Source organism: Trichomycterus rosablanca, chromosome 19 (assembly GCF_030014385.1).
Source record: "Trichomycterus rosablanca isolate fTriRos1 chromosome 19, fTriRos1.hap1, whole genome shotgun sequence".
Taxonomy (NCBI): domain Eukaryota; kingdom Metazoa; phylum Chordata; class Actinopteri; order Siluriformes; family Trichomycteridae; genus Trichomycterus; species Trichomycterus rosablanca.
Window position 1 is genome coordinate 3,945,161 of NC_086006.1, and position 17,162 is coordinate 3,962,322.

At 37.6% G+C, this 17,162-nt stretch overlaps 1 protein-coding gene across 1 annotated transcript in view; it reads left to right on the forward strand.

Moving 5' to 3' along the window:
- The first annotated feature begins 2,859 nt into the window (after positions 1-2,859).
- The window catches only part of kmt2d (lysine (K)-specific methyltransferase 2D), a 47,719-nt gene continuing 33,416 nt past the window's right edge, over positions 2,860-17,162 (forward strand). The window contains exons 1-8 of the mRNA XM_063015923.1: positions 2,860-2,913; positions 13,083-13,165; positions 14,046-14,154; positions 14,309-14,502; positions 14,620-14,729; positions 15,817-15,979; positions 16,076-16,247; positions 16,361-16,475. Of these exons, the coding sequence (XP_062871993.1) occupies positions 13,117-13,165; positions 14,046-14,154; positions 14,309-14,502; positions 14,620-14,729; positions 15,817-15,979; positions 16,076-16,247; positions 16,361-16,475 (912 nt within the window). The 5' untranslated portion in view covers positions 2,860-2,913; positions 13,083-13,116. The remainder of the gene's footprint in view (positions 2,914-13,082; positions 13,166-14,045; positions 14,155-14,308; positions 14,503-14,619; positions 14,730-15,816; positions 15,980-16,075; positions 16,248-16,360; positions 16,476-17,162) is intronic.

A 17,162-nucleotide genomic window follows, 5' to 3' on the forward strand; every position in this document is an offset into this window, starting at 1 on the left:
TCATAACATTACCAAAATAAGCTATTTGTACATGATATTTTGTTATCTGGTGATATTTAGTTGATAACGCCATCAGTTGAATGTATGTAGGAGTAACAACACTATTCGTAACGTTTGTGTATATATGTGGCTGTGCTGTAGCTCCATGTTCTATGTGGTGAAACTCGTCACTCGTTTATTTCTAGTTACCGTGAGGCAAAACAGAGCCCCAAAACAGGTAAGAATTTTAAACAGCACATTTTTAATGGTAGTATTTATAATAGTAGTGTTTATTCATGTGATATCTCTAATGAGAGGTTAGGAATTAACAAAACTGTCATAGTCTCCAGTCTTGTATATACATTTCTATAGCAGTAACAGTAATTCCTTGTTTTATCTTTACAGTGCAGGGAAGAAAACTTCAGCCCAAGATGTGGATTCCAGCAAATGTAAAACAAAGCACTTGCACATTTTTATGTTTTTGTTCAGAACAGCAGTGTTTACAAAAATATGAATGTATTTATTTAATTATCTATGTATTTTCAAAAACGTTTTAAAATGTTGAAATTCAATAGATGATTTTTTGTTACAAATGCAGTGTCTTAATTTTTACAATGTACAATGTATAGTTATTTTTCGAATATTATTTTAGTGTTAAATGCAGTAATGCCTTTAAAGTAGTCTTTGCTGTATTTGCTGTAATTAAAATACTGCATTACTGTGATAACAATTACAGTAAAGTGATTACTGCTGTAAATAGGTTACAGTAATGTGAAATTACTGTAATAAAATGTTGGTACTGTATTATTACTGTGATTATTACTGTAATAAATATTTTATAGTTACTGTAATTAAATTTGCAGTATGCGTACTGTAAAATTTATTACAGCAACTTACTGGCTAATTGCTGCCAGCAAGTTACTGTACATTTCACAGTCTCCTTTTTACAGTGTATTCAGTATTCAGAGCCTTTATTTCATACTTGTTGTCCCTGACAACAACTAGAAATGCACACCTATATTTGTCCAGTTTATGTTATTCTTCATGGCAGATCATGTCAATGCCTGTCAGACTGGATGGCAAATGTCTGTGAATTATCATCTTCAGGCTTCTGTGAAGTTGTTTGATGAGGATTAAATCTAGACTTTAGCTGGGCCACTCAGAGACATTGAATAAAAGCCACTCCTAGGGTCATTGTTGTGTTGAAAGACAAACTGTCACCCAGTCTGAGTTTAAATGCAATCTGAAGGAGTTTTTTTTACAAGGATGTTTTTGTACTTGGCTGCATTGAGCTGTTCCTCAATGATCTCCCTACTCCTGCTGCTGAGAAGCTCTCCCGCAGCATAATGCTGCCACCATGTTTCAAGAGATGGTATTAGCCAAGTGATACCTGTTTTACTCCTCTGTTTACAAGTTGATCAACCTGGTTGTGTGGCATAGAGCATGCTGGAATAAAACAACTCTCAAACCTGGACATCATTGTTAGGAAATCACCAAAAGTTTTTTTTATCCAGGATAAACGTGACTTGTACGTGACTTGACTATCACTGTTTTTGCTTTCAACAAGGTGCTTTTGCAAGAGGATAGTAATGACCACAGCAGTGGTTTCTAAATGCATCCTTGTTAAGTAAGATATGATTTATGTGTTCATTAAATCAATACCTTAAGGTGTGCCTATGCTGGAATTTAACAGATGCTGGAATGGAATGGCTGTCATACAAGTAGAGATGTTGATCTAGGCAATAATTTGGAGAGATCTATATTTTTTGTCAAGAGCTTTTACTTTATTAATATACTGTACATGCAGATTAATATACATACAGATTAATAAAAGATTAAAGTAATTGACATGTTAATAAAAGCTTAAATATATAAAAACATGAAAAGCTAAATTATACACAAGTTACAACACATTCAACAATGAATCAATACCTGATTAAAACAAGTGAAATACCTGATTGTTTAGGGCAACTGTCAGGCAGTTGTAGCCTAGTGGGTAAGATACTGGACTAATAACCAAAAGGTCACTGTTGGGCCCTTGAGCAAGGCCCTTAACCCTCAATTGCTTAGACAATATACTGTCACAGTACTGTAAGTCACTTTGGATAATTGCCTCTGTTAAATGCTGAAAATGTAAATGATTGTAATGAATAAAATATGATAGCACTGTGGTTTCATTCTATAAAAAGTAATTGATAAACTCCATGTCATGTTTTTTTGCAGATTGATTTATGCTCAGCTAGCTGGAGATAAATCACTTGTATAAAATTAACTTAATACAGGAAAACATTGTTTCTCTACATCTCAAGAAAACAATCCTATTGTTTAAAAACAACTGAATTATTAAAACACAAAGATTACAAAAATAATTAGCTGATGTGAATTCATAGCACTGGCATTAAATGCCTCCATACATTTAAAAAATCACAATTGATAATTAAATAATTGCGATTAGACGGTTATAAATAATTGTAGTAGGTCTAAAGAACTAATAAACACTCTTATTTTGATTTTAAAACGCATTCAATCGATTTAATAACATATGGGTATGATATTCAGTAGGAATACCACGCATGCTAATGAAAAATAATAAGGTAAATTAAAATGCTTTGTTTACTACTGTAATTATAAGTAATTACTATTGCAGTTTAAAGCAAACTGGTGGTAATTTGTATGTAAAACATTATCGTACAGCCTTGTATAGAGAGAGAGGTCCAGTATGAACTCGGTATGATTAATTTGGTTAGCCATCTTGTACGCTGCTAATACATTATCAAGCTTACAGTCAGTCGAAGCTTTCGGGCACTTCCCCCCATCCACATCCACATCCATAACAAACCGCTTTAAGCTTTATGAAATGACATGAACACGGAGGATTTGTGTTTGTGGGATTGTTTCTGACCATGTTTCAGGACGAGAGTATCGCCGTGTGAGGTGAGTTCAACTCTTTATAATCTGCTTTACAGCAGAATGAACTAGTTTACATGCTGCTGGGTCTGATTTTGTGTTTGTTGATGGTTTTAATGTGCATTGTTATCTAAGTGCTTTACTTCACCAGTATCGCAGATCGCTGTTTGTGTAGTTTAATGTGTAATATTTGCACTTATTCTCTTTCTTCTAGTTTCATGAATCAAACTGATTACAGTGCAATGATATCCTGCGTGCTTACTTATTTTTATCCCGGTATAGACTCCGGTCTTGGAAGTTGTTGACAGTTCAGCATGTAAAGCTTTGGCAAGATGTTTAGACTTCGGAAAGAAAATAAAATACACTGTGAAACGAAACAAATAACACAGTTGACTTGCTTTCACCTGGTTCACATACTCAACTTAAATGCACCTAAATGCACAAACCGTGCCCTTGGTTGCTATCAGTTAGCTTAGCATAAGTTCCCTAGCTAGGTGGGATTCATTTGAAGTTCGAATACTTCCCGTGCTTATTAAATGGAATAAAGTTCGTTTTTTGATAAATCGGACAAGTTTGCAATTTATTTTGCTTGTAGTTGTTGAAATGCACGGCAGTTTTTAACAGTTTTAATGTCGCATTTGATGTAGCAAACGTTAACCATGTTTCCCGGTTAGCATTACACAACCAGCTAGTTAGCGCTTAACTTCAATTTTTGACAACAACAATAACAACAACAGCACTAACGTGGGAAATGTAAACATTTGTATTTATGCCGGGGTTAAATGACTTATATTTGAGGGTCTCGGTAAATATGTAGTGTGGATTAATTGATAATAAGCGTCGTTTAGTGCTTTTTAATCAGCAATATGATAGAATAGCTGATCTGTAGGTATGATGTAGGTATCGTTAGCTACTTTGTGTACTATACTAGTATTACGTAGTTTGCTTAAACGCTAAATAGAAAGCTTTGCTGGCTGTGTATAATTCACTTTTTAAAGTTTATTACACACTCATTATGAATATAAATAATCATTATAATGTAATAGACGACGTTTATAAATGTGCTACATCTAAAACGTTCGCAATTCTGATCGTATTTAGCGTTGAAGTTACTGTACATCGCCAGTTCAAGTGTACTGACCTATTATTTTGGATTAGCTGACGTTATGCTAAGCTAAACTAGCTGCGTACTTTTATCTTTTTAAGACACTGTTCACTCCAGTGCAAGACAATTTCTATGAAGTAATAATATTAATATTTGGTTTATTATGTATACAATGTTATTTGTACAATAAATCAAGCACAATTTCAAACCAAAACAAACGACGCGTTATATGCGGCTATTTATTTATCTAGCTCACATTGTCAACTTCCATTACAATACAGTACAGTACAGTACTAGGGTAAAAATATCAACTCAGCATCCTGGTTCAATCAATATAAGTGGATAAAACAGTGTAGTTTTAAACGTAGCATTTAATTTAGTTGCTATTATTTTGTCTTAACAGTGCAATTCTTTTTACCACACAGACTAACCAATTTGCATGTCCATGGTGCAGGTAGTGCCTATTTACATTGTCCAAAAGGATCACTGTAGGTCTGAGACTTTAGATTGTATTATATTTTCCATCCTACATTTTTCCAGAGCTACAGTGCGTAGCACTGTCGCCTCACAACAAGAAGGTCCTGGGTTCGATCCCCAGGTGGGGCGGTCTGGGTCCTTTCTGTGTGGAGTTTGCATGTTCTCCCCGTGTCTGGAGCTCCGGTTTCCTCCCACAGTCCAAAGACGTGCAAGTGAGGTGAATTGGAGATACTAAATTGTCCATGACTGTGTTTGAAACTAAACTTGTGAACTGATGAACCTTGTGTACCAAATAACTAACGTTTCTGTCATGAATGTAACCAAAGTGTGTAAAACATGACGATAAAATACAAATAAACAAACAAACATTTTTCTTAAATATTTGTCATTACAAATATATAGGTACGGCCAACTACGTATTTTAATAAATGTATGAATATTTGTGTTTTTTAATTATTTAATCTATCTAAATAAAAGGCTGTTCCTTGTTAAGGTCACAGTTTCTGCATCTTTGTTAGGCAGAGCTGATTAAAAGCATATCAACATATTTTATTTATTGATAGGGAAGTTGTTTTTATTACTACTACATTTTGTAATGCATTATTGTGTCATCTGTAAAGACAATTGTGTTAGTATTTGTGATACGAAGATACAGTTAAAGTCAAACATTTACATTGTGTCATGTCGGTTTGTGGATTTTAAAGATTTCTGTTTGTTTGTTTGTTTGTTTATTAGGATTTTAACGTCATGTTTTACACTTTTGGTTACATTCATGACAGGAACGGTAGTTACTCATTACACAAGGTTCTTCAGTTCACAAGGTTATATCGAACACAGTCATGGACAATTTTTTTGGTATCTCCAATTCACCTCACTTGCATGTTTTTGGACTGTGGGAGGAAACCGGAGCACCCGGAGTAAACCCACGCAGGCACGGGGAGAACATGCAAACTCCACACAGAAATGACCCGGACCGCCCCACCTGGGGATCGAACCCAGGACCTTCTTGCTGTGAGGCGACAGTGTTACCCACTTAGCCACCGTGCCGCCCAAAGATTTCTGTAACGAATGATTGGACCATGTGCTTTTTGGTCTAATAACAGTTATAAGTTGAGTCTTTTTAATCAGGTACTTGTAAAATATTTACAACATACAAGCGCTAATGCCACCTAATGTTTGTGTTCTATATATTTAACATCTGTTTTAGCAGTTTTGTGACCCCCATCCCAACCAATCTTGAATCTTGAATAGCTGCCGATATAAAAAAGCTTTATCAGTTCAACCGAAGTAAGACCTATGGACATCCCATTCCATAACCATTTCCCCCCAGCATTTCTGTGGTCAGGTTGATGTTGGACAAAAAGGACAGGCTTGCACATGACATTACAATTAATCTTGATTATATTTAACTGTAAAATACTGAAACTAAATTAAATTAAACCGAAAATAATTATTTATCCTTGCAGTATTTTGTTTACGAGCTGCAAGTGTTTTCAAAATTCAACTAGCAAACTTATAAAAATCATAATGAACATATAAAAATATAAACCAGTAGAGCATGTTTTTTTTGAAGAAGTAAGATTACCAGCCAGTCCCAAATTTGTCCAGTGTGTGGTCAAATATCACTTTACTTCCTCATTATGAGTATTTTAGTGCATTTACTATTTTATTTTTAATCACAGTGAAAATATTTGACAGCAGTTCTGTCATCAGCAGGCTTGGATGATGCATGTTGTAACACAGTGATAAATTAACATAAGAAAAAAAGATTTAAGAAACATTTTGATGGTCTACCAGTGGCGTTTTCTACCCAGTGGTTGCTCTTGTAGGAGGAAACAGACATGGAAATAAAGGGATGTGGTGGCAACGATATTTAACTGTACTGGCAATGTAGGAGCAGGACATCAAAGTTCAGTGGGTTTAAAGGGTTTACATTTACAAAATCACTTCTACTGTTATGTGGTGAATGATAGGAATTAATGACACTAGGAAAATATTCACATTGTTAAAAATGTTCATAATTATAAATGTATTTTTTATAAATATATACTATATTATTATAAATTGTGTAGAAAGAAAATCACTCTCAATAATTAGATAAGTGTATACTGGTGGAAATGTATTGCAATATCAATATTATATTGTCATATTCTACAGCAGTAACGTAATAAAAATGTAAGTAATGAAAAACACACTAACAGGCATTTCATGATAGCAGAGCTGTAATTATATCTTAAGCTATTGTTTAAACATCACATGTCAATTTTACATGTGGTGACAAAATGTCTTACACAAAGTGTTGAAAAACAAATCCGTCCATACTTGTATTTTTGTAATAAACTTACATCATACAATTCCGTTTCAAAACAATTTAGTCATATACTGTGCATTAGTACAAGCATAAGTAAAGAAGTACAAAATACCTAACACAACACATAGGTGTGTAATAATGTAATTCTGTACAGCTGCAGTAATTCATACATTTAACGTTCCTCATTGAGTCTTATATGAAATGTGGGTCAGTAAAAGAAACTGAAGATAATTTGTATTATTTACCATTTAAATGATAATAAGTGCATTTACTTGTGCAATGTCAAGAAATCCCGAGGGTCCAGTAGTGAAAAAAGCAGCGAAGTAACACCAGAATGTTTGTGATTATACAGGTATGTTTATGTAGGGTTAAGATTTAGCATCAGTGTATGGATTCATGTTAACATGACAAATCTATCAGAGCCAAAATAATGTATTTATTTTTTTATTTTAATGCAGTGAGGACTTGATGTATGAAGGGTCCCAGAAAGTAGAATCAGTACAGCTACTGTAGAAACGGGCAAAATCTGTAACAAACGTGTCTGAAACTAGAGTCTTCTTCACTATATCTAATCCAGTGGTACCTTGAAACTCAACGTCAGTTGGTTCTGGGAGTGGTGTTGAGTTTTAAGGTAATTTTTCCCATAAGGATGTATGGGTAACCTTTTAATGCGTTCCATGGTCCCGTGAAACTGCATATATTTAAGGCTAATGTAAAATAATGGGGTTGTTTTTGACACTGAAAATAACATAAATATAATATAAAAATAACTGAAATACAATAAAAAAAACAGTTAAAAATCAACCAAAACAATAAAACCTGCACTTTAGCTTCACTTTTTTATTGTTTTCTTATGCTTCTTAATTAGTGGAGAGAACAAATAAGCAGTAATAATTAAGAGAGGTTTAGTGTTTTATGTCGTTCTTTTAATACATTAAGTCACATTATTATTTTTAATGATAAGCATTTTAGACTTTCTCGGAAAAGCTGAGATTCAGAACACTGACTGAAACAAGTGGAACAGGCGAAAATCCAGCTAAACACAAATACATGTGGAGCTTTCAGAGTGAATTTGATGGTTATTCCACACAAATGCAGATTCGTCTCATGTTCGCACTTTGATGACGTTTTACCACAACGCTCAAACCGAGCACTGAGCAAAGCAGCAGTCGCACACATGTTGAGTTTAAGGGTACACATTTCTCGATGAAGGGCGTCGAGTTTCAAAGATTTTGAGTTTAGGGGACGTTGAGTTACAAGGTATCGCTATATATCTAATATTTAAAGTACAACAGTGCTTTGGGATTTTATAAGATAAGATGCCTTTATTGTCATTGCACAGTGTACAACGAAATTGAGTAGCAATCCAACGGTGCTTACACATACAATAAGTAAGAATGGAAGCACACAAAAAAAATTATATACAAATACACAACACACACACATGTATGTATACGAATCTTAAATATAAAGAATAAAGACTAAACTATAGTTATAAAAAAAGAACAGTAGATTGTTTAAAAACAGCAGTGAGGTAGTAGTGGGGTATTGCACATGCCCTGAGTGGCTTAAGATATTGCACAGAATAAATTGCACGCTCTAAAAAACAATAGTGCGGTCATAATAAATATAAATACGGTCAGAGTAAAATGAAGCATTGGCCATGTTTAAAAGGAGTTAAATATTTCCTGTTAAATATTTCTTTATAAGGTTATTTAAAACACATAGGACTGTGCAATTTTCAGACAATGTTTACTAAGGGTTATGTGCAAATTTCCACCAGCTTGCTACTAAACAGAAAGTCTATTTTTTGTGTGTTATTGTTATTGTAAATTCTGTAAATTTTTAAATTTTGATAGTTTGTAAATTCTAGTTTTCTTTATTTAAATATTGTTTATAATCACTTGAGAATATGGCACCTTAATTTCGTTATACCTGGTATAATGACAATAAAGAGATTCTGATTCCAGAGTTCAATGTTTTTGTTCAGTTTTACTTGTGCATTGATTTTATAAGTGTCGGTTGTTACTTATGCTTGCTTTAAAAGAATTACAACCAAATATAAATGGGGTGTATTATAGATTTTCGTTGGACTATTTTAAATGTATGTATAGATTGTGAAAAGCACTTTAGTTTAGCTTAATATTAAAATTCATGCGGAACTTGGTGGTACGGCGCGTGTTTCAAGCCGGACCCGTCACGGGAAGCGAGCCAGTCGGAAGTTGTGTGTTCTTTGTGTATGTGCGTTTACTGTTGGTTTATATGAAGGAAGTAGCGTCGGCGTTTCATTATTTGCGCTTTTGAATTATTTTATTCCTCAGTTGTTTTAACCCTTGACCGCATCTGGGTGCTGTTAGGAGTTTGTTTTTCTGCTTCGGCGCACGCAGGGGGCATTTTTTTGCAGAATTAGTTTAGTCCGGTTAGCTGGCTATGCTAAGCTAAGCTACTGTGCAGGGGCTGTATGTGGTGTAATGTGTGTGTAGCTGAGAGAGGATCTAAACCGCAGCGCACTTATTTCAGTCTGAGTTTATTATAAATGAACATCAGTGTAACCGAGGAGAATGAGCTGAGACTCGACTCATCTTCATGGTTTGTATTAAATGCTTTATGTTGAGTATTTATGTTTATGCATTACTGAGTGGATGCGTTTCAGGTTGGATTGATTTGTATGTGCTGGATTGCATTTTATTCTTTATTAATGTCGTACTGAGCGATCAGAACTTAATTTTTTAATAACAATGTTCTGTGGTTGCATGTTTGCCTGCAGTTTATCTCCACAGCCACGTTTATGTGTAAATGAATAAACATCTGGTTCACACAAACCTCGTTTCGTTTGAGCAAAATTGCATCTAATGTACAAATCAACCACCAAACAAGTCCAAATTCATCATATATGTAACTTGTATGAACACCTCATACAGTCAGAGTGACAAAACAGGAGGAGAAAATACAGTGCAAGTATTAAATGATTATAGAGATGTAATTGGCTGACAGATTTTTGATAAATATGTACTTTATTTAACATTTAGACAGAGAATTGAATTTTCTTATTACCCTTGGACCTAGCACAACAAAATATTGTGGTATCTATAATAGCAGACATTTAGCACATGGGTCTGCCATGTGTGGGTTTGTGAGCAGGAAGGTTGGGGGTGGGGCTAACGTGTGTAAACAAGACCGTTTTTACTAGTGTTTTTTTTTCCAGGCAGTTTCATTGCAATCCCAGGCACATGGTACACTTTCGTTTATCTCACTGGGCGGCACGGTGGCTAAGTGGATAGCACTGTCGCCTCACAGCAAGAAGGTCCTGGGTTCGATCCCCAGGTGGAACGGTCCGGGTCCTTTCTGTGTGGAGTTTGCATGTTCTCCCCGTGTCTGTGTGGGTTTCCTCCAGGAGCTCCGGTTTCCTCCCACAGTCCAAAGACGTGCAAGTGAGGTTAATTGGAGATACAAAATTGTCCATGACTGTGTTCGATAAAACCTTGTGAATTGATGAATCTTGTGTAATGAGTAACTGTCCGTCATGAATGTAACCAAAGCAAACTTTAATCTCACTAGTTCAGTAGATATATTTCATTGTGGTCTTATGAAATTTACAATCATATTTATCGTACACAATCATAAGACAAGCAGGAGGACTACGTGGGCTTACTGCACTACTCTAAACATAAACAAAGTTTTTCGTTTATATTGTGTATTATAAGCTCAGTGTATAAACCAATTAATCAAAATAAGTCTCGGGGTTTTAAACTTTGAGCATGTTGCTCATATATTTAACCAAACTTAAGTCACTGTGCACGAGGTCTTGTGAGGTCACTTGCCATTCTCTTAACAACACTCAGCTTCTATACACTGTTTGGAAGAACTGGCTTTAAACAACTCCTAAATGCAGTGCACCCCCACCTGCAGTTTTCTTAAACACATAACATACACTAAGTGCCTTAGTAAACAGGTGTTTACCCTACTTCAAGGTTGTAGATGTCAATGTTTTATGTTTATTCTCTTTAGCGATACATTTTGATACATTTCTGTAGTTTTTTTCGGTGGCTCGTAGCACTGTCGCCCCACAGTAAGAAGGTCCTGGGTTTGATTCCCAGGTGGAACGATCTGGGTCCTTTCTGTGTGGAGTTTGCATGTTCTCCCTGTGTCTGTGTGGGTTTCCTTCCACAGTCCAGAGATACAAAATTGGCCGTGATGGTGTTTGACATTGCACCTGAACTAAGTAATCAAAGTGTGAAACATCACCTTTAAATCCTTTATCTTTGTATCTAATGGCTAACTGCATATCGTTCAGTTCAAATGCACCTTTATTTACCTCCTTTACTTTTCTTTCAATGCTACTCTGCAGTCTGCACTATAAATAGTTCTGCTTCTCCTTATCTTACCCCAGGACCCACATTTGTCAATCATCCTTAAGTCATGGCCAAGTGTAAATTTCTTATTCATTTATATATATTTTTGCAAACATATTATACTGCAGTATAAGGCTGTGTTCTAATTCACTTAAAACCCTAATGCACTACGCAGAGATCCTAGCTGTTCAGTCGCTGATTGTTCATAAATCCTGCATTTTTAAAATTCCTGGCGATGAGTCATGTAGTGTGCTCACTCCAACAATGTCACAAACCCAACAAGTACAAATAGCCAATAAGAGAGCGAGGCTTTATGGGGACGGGCTTTCACCAGAAACAAAAGGATGAAGAGCTCATCACAAAAAGTGCATGAACAGTTTCCAGCATGAACCTTTTCTGTAAAGTTGCTTCATCAATGTGCAGAGAAGAGCTGCCTTGTCCTAAACACTACACTCTTCACTAAATAGTGGGTTAAATAAGTAACCTCACCATTGCACAACTTACTTGAGCTTACTGTATAACACACAGTGTGCAGTTTGACACACAGACCTCCAGCCTGGATGTTGAAGTAGCTGTCAGTGCTCATGGTGGTATCACTCCTCCACACTGATTGTGAAGTGTGCACTCCGCTATGATCTTAAAATGACAATCTCAGTTGATTAAGTCGTGAAATTGCACTGCCCTGTACTACAGATTTTTTTCTACCCATAATCCTCTAGTGCAGCAAACAAGTAAACGTAAACAAATCATACTGGAGGGAAAAAGGATAAAAACTCCAAAAATCTGATTAGATTTTTATCATCCAAAACAATTCAGTGCGCTCCTGATCTTTACTCAGGCTAGAGTAATGAGGTCACATGTGTTGTATAACAGGCCATGCTTAGCAATTAAAATCACAAGAGCTTTTATTTACTGGTTTATGTGTACATTCGATGGCCAAAAGTATGTGGACGCCTGTCCATGAGTTTGTTACACATCTTGTTCCAAAACTGGCTATTAATTTGGAATCTTGCTCCTTCAAGGTTATAACAGCTTTCACTCTTCTGCCAGGAATTTGCATTAGAGGACTGTGCCTGTGTGCTCGGGGAATTTGTGCTCATTTATTTAAAAGTGCATTTTAAACATTTTAAACTCTGTGAATTGTTGCACTAAATATGAATCCAAAAACTTAAAATATTTTGCATTCTATACTGGCATGTTAGATTATATAATATTAAAGCACAGCGTAAAGAGACTTCTTTAAACATGTTTATATTATATTGCTTTACACAAAGAGGTGGTAGTGGGTAGCACTGTCACGGCAAGAAGGTCCTGGGTTCAATCTCCAGGCGGGGCGGCCCGTGTCCTTTCTGTGTGGAGTTTGCATGTTCTCCCCGTGTCTGCGTGGGTTTCCTCCCACAGTCCAGAAACATGCAGTCAGGTGAATTGGAGACACTGAATTACCCTGTAGGTGAATGGGTGTGTGTGTGTGTGTGTGTGTCTGCCCTGCGATGGACTGGCGGCCCCGTCCAGGGTGTTACTGTGTGCCTTGCGCCCATTGGAAAGCTGGGATAGGCTTAAGCAGAATGTCATTTTACAATATTACAGCCTAGCGACTAGAAAAAGCGCTCTCAGTGCTGGTCACGAGCCCAGATAAGAAATAAGGAGGATGTGTCAGGAAGAGCTTCTGATGTAAAAACTGTGCCAAGTTTGGTAGGCGGCCCAGAATGATTTGCAGTGACGACCTCTAATATGGGAGCAGCTCAGAAAAAAACCTTTTATTCACCATAATTATATATCAAAAGCATTATTCTAAACCTAAAGCACAGAACCCGGTCTCTGTTTCCACACAATCATTTTCTTTAAAAGGAGTATTTATTTTTAAATGCTTACTGTTATGGAATGCTAATTTAAATGAAAGTTATTTTTATTTAAAGTAATTAATACATCTGTTCATTTTTGTGTTTTTCAGATCTCTTTTAGAGAGATCATCCTTAGGTGTAGGAATGGACGAGCAGAAGTCAAACTGCGAAGAAAATGATTCAGAAAAAGCAGGCGAGTACATTTAAATTGTTCTTTGTTTTACTTTTCCCTGTAACAGTCTCATGTTATGCACATTTGTAGTTTATATTCAGTAAATGTTGGCATTTTTAAATAGATTTACACTGTAGTAATGTTTTAGTTTTTAACACAAAACAATGTCCTTAAAACACTTGCGCATTCTTTTTCGCCCGCGCTTCAGTGGATTTGCATGTGAGGTTTATCCATATCTTAGTGGTAGCATTGCCGCCTCACAGCAAGAAGGTCCTGGGTTTGATCCACAGGTGGAGTGGTCCAGGTCCTCTCTGTGTGGAGTTTGCATGTTCTCCCCGTGTCCGTGTGGGTTTCCTCCGGGAGCTCCGGTTTCCTCCCACAGTCCAAAGACGTGCAAGTGAGGTGAACTGGAGATACAAAATTGTCCACGACTGTGTTTGTCATTAAGTTTGTGAACTGATGAATCCTGTGTAACGAGTAACTACCGGTCCAGTCATGAATGTAACCAAAGTGTAAAACATGACGTTAAAATCCTAATAAATAAAAACAAAACAAAAATTATCCATATCTGAACAGGTGCCTCCATCTGCTAACCAGGGTCCTTACACAGTGTCACTTATTTTGGCAGACTCCGTGGCCAATTATGTCTGCTTCAGGCACTGCCAATTGTGCCCGCTAGATGGCACCCAGCCAACCTGTAGCAGAGCAGAGATTCGAACCGGGGTGTTCAGAATCCCAGCACTAGTGTGCTAGCGGAATATCCCGTTGCCCCACCTGGTCACACTCTGGCCTTTCAAGCTGCAATGTAACCTCCCTATACTGACTGACTAAAATCAGTGGCCTCTTGCTGTGATGCTTTTATTTCTGTGCATGTTTAAATGATCTGTTTTGCACTTCACAGCTGATGACAATGGCTCTTCAAAGACTGTCCTATCTCAGGAGGAATCAAAAGCCCCTCTTGCTGCAGAGGACATCTCAGGCACTACTGTGGACCCTTCCAACTCACCATCGTAAGTGTTTAGTTATTATTTCCTTCTGTTTTTTCTTCTTTTATTTGTTTATATTCTTATACTTTATCTATTTGCATAATAACTTGCTTTTATGGAGAGTTGCTTTTTTTAACGTGAAGCTGTAGCAGGTACTGAGATGAAGTTGTATGTTTAGGGAACTCATCAGAGCCTGTGCGCTTTGTAACTGCGTGGAGAGAAGTCTTCATGGACAGCGGGAGCTCCGGTGTTTTGGACCTTACTCCCCTCCAGAGTCCTCTACCTCCTCACCACCACTGGCTGGAAATGATGACCTGTCTTCCATTGGCTTCTCCGAACCCGTCAGTCCCGCGGCTCTCTTTGATGAGAAAGGTATGTTCTTTTAGGCATGAACTTGGCCAATCAACACGGTGCATAAAATGGTTAACTGAAGCTCAATGTTTCACACCACAGCTTTATAAACATGACTGATCATGCCTCTTGTCACAGGGAACTGTTGGGTGCATCACTGGTGCGCCGTCTGGTCAGAGGGAGTGCAACAGGGTGAAGGTGAAGAGCTGACACATGTCGATAAGGCAGTCCTCTCAGGGATAAAGCAGGTAAGCTAGACAGTTAATTTACTGTACGCTCTGATTTCAATCCCACAAAACCCCTCTGCTGTGAGTCTGTGATTTTTATAACGACCTCAATACACAGCAACGTTTTATTCATTCAAAGCGAATTTCCTTGGTATTTTAAACAAACATGATTCAGTAAAAGTGAGGTATGAGCTACAGATATTCAGTACGTCTGACTAGTTGCACAGTTATGATTACGACCCTACCTAATTCACAGCCGTTGTAGCCTAGTGGTTAGGGTACTGGATTAGTAATTGAAAGGTCGCTGGTTCAAGCTCCAACAGGTTGCCACTGTTGGGCCCTCGAGCAAGGCCCTTAACATTCCACTGCTTAGACAGTGTACTGTCATGGTACTGTATGTCGCTTTGGATAAAAGCGTCTGCTAAATGCCGAAAATGTAAAATTGTGTCACAGACCGTGAAATGAGTTTCCTGTGTAATATGAAATTTGCTGTAAAACTCAAAATTTAAGGTTTGTGTTCAGCGATTTAAAATTTTTCATTCGCAAAGCCTTCAAGTTTTCCACGTTTACTGGTTAACCTGCGCTATGAAGCGTCCTAGCATTCCTACGGCAATTCAGTTAGCAGTCGGTTAGTCAAAACGTTTAATATGTCAATAAGTCAATAAGTGTAAAGCAGCTAAAACACTACTCGGGTAAGTAGTTTGGAAAACTTGCAACCAATTCTGTGGATGCAGAGGGTAGGTGTCAAAACACGGACGAGAATTTTCGAATATGAAGTCTCGCACCGTCGCTGAATGTTCTAGGCTTACACTCAACTATTAAGGTAGCTGTGCATTGTAGCTTCTATTTATTCTGTCATTTAATTTATGAGTGTAATTTATTAAATTCCGTGAAATGTGTGACTTTCCTGTAAAAATCTGTGAAAATTTCTTAAGTAACATAACAATCCTCTTCACAAATAATTGCATCATCATACAAGCTGTGCGCCTGTATCTTCAAATTGGACTTTTAAAAACGATCATATTATTATAAAACAGTGAAATCCCTAAAAAAAAAAAAAAAAAAACTTAAAATAAGGGTCTTTCTAACTCTATTTTTTATGTTCCAGCCGTGCGATTATTGTAAAAGGATGGGTGCCACCATCAGATGCCGTGCTCCAGGCTGCTCACGGTTCTACCACTTCCCTTGTTCGGCTGCGAGTGGATCCTTCCAGTCCATGAAGCAGCTGGCGCTCCTGTGTCCCGAGCACATAGACAAGGCGGAGGAGATCGGTAAGGAAAACTACTGGAACACCAGGAGCTACTTATTAATCCTTTACGTTCTGTTGTTTTTGTTAAAACTGATGTCTGGATTGTGTCGCCCGTCAGCTGGCGAGGAGGCGGGCTGTGCGGTGTGCGATTCAGCAGGAGAGCTGCTCGGGTTGCTGTACTGCACAGGCTGTGGGCAACACTACCACGATGCCTGTCTAGAGATCAGCGCCACACCACTCCAACGCTCTGGCTGGCAGTGTCCAGAGTGCAAGGTGTGCCAAACCTGCAGGTATGTTGAAAATAGCCAGGCTGTTTTGTTAGCAGAATAAAAATGTGTGCTTTTACATTTGGAGAATCAGTTCGACACAGTCTCTAAATAAATCAAATGTGTTTAATGTCCAGACAACCGGGGGAAGATTCCAAGATGCTGGTCTGTGACGCATGTGACAAAGGCTATCACACGTTTTGTCTGCAGCCAGCTATGGACTCCGTACCCCCAGACTCGTGGAAGTGCAGAGTAAGTGCCACCCAGATTTGTTTGAAAGACTGTTTCATGTTTGTGTATTGAACAGTTGATTGTCATGGCAGATTTACTGTAAAATTTTAATAGATAAAAAAATAACGGTTTACAATTTAAAAGAGTGACAGACTTAAAAGCTAGTGGTTTTTATTTCCTGTGTTCGGGGTGGCATGGTGGTTGGGTGGTTAGCACCGTCACCTTGGTTCGATTCCCAGGTGGAACAGTTCGGGTCCTTTCTATGTGGAATTTGCATGTTCTCCCCGTGTCTGTGTGGGTTTCTTCCGGGAGCTCCGGTTTCCTCCCACAGTCCAAAGACGTGCAAGTGAGGTGAACTGGAAATACAAAATTATCCAAATTACAAAATTCATGCACCCTTTTAGCCCTCGTGCAGGTGCCTCAATTAGTCAGCAGAGGCCGCAGTTGCCCCAGCTGTCAGCCGTTGTCCCACCCCCTTCAGACATGCAGCCAATCCTGTGTCTGTGTAGGCACCCGGTCGGCTGATAGCAGAGCTGAGATTGGTACTCTAGGGCTTGAGATCTCAGCACTGGTGGGCTAAAGTGTTTTATAGCTGCGACTCCCAAGCGCCCTGCTAGATAACATCGAAACAATCTTCTCATTTCTGCAATTGTTAAAACAGGTTAAGCACATAATTCCACTGCAAGAAACGGAAACATTTCAGTAAAA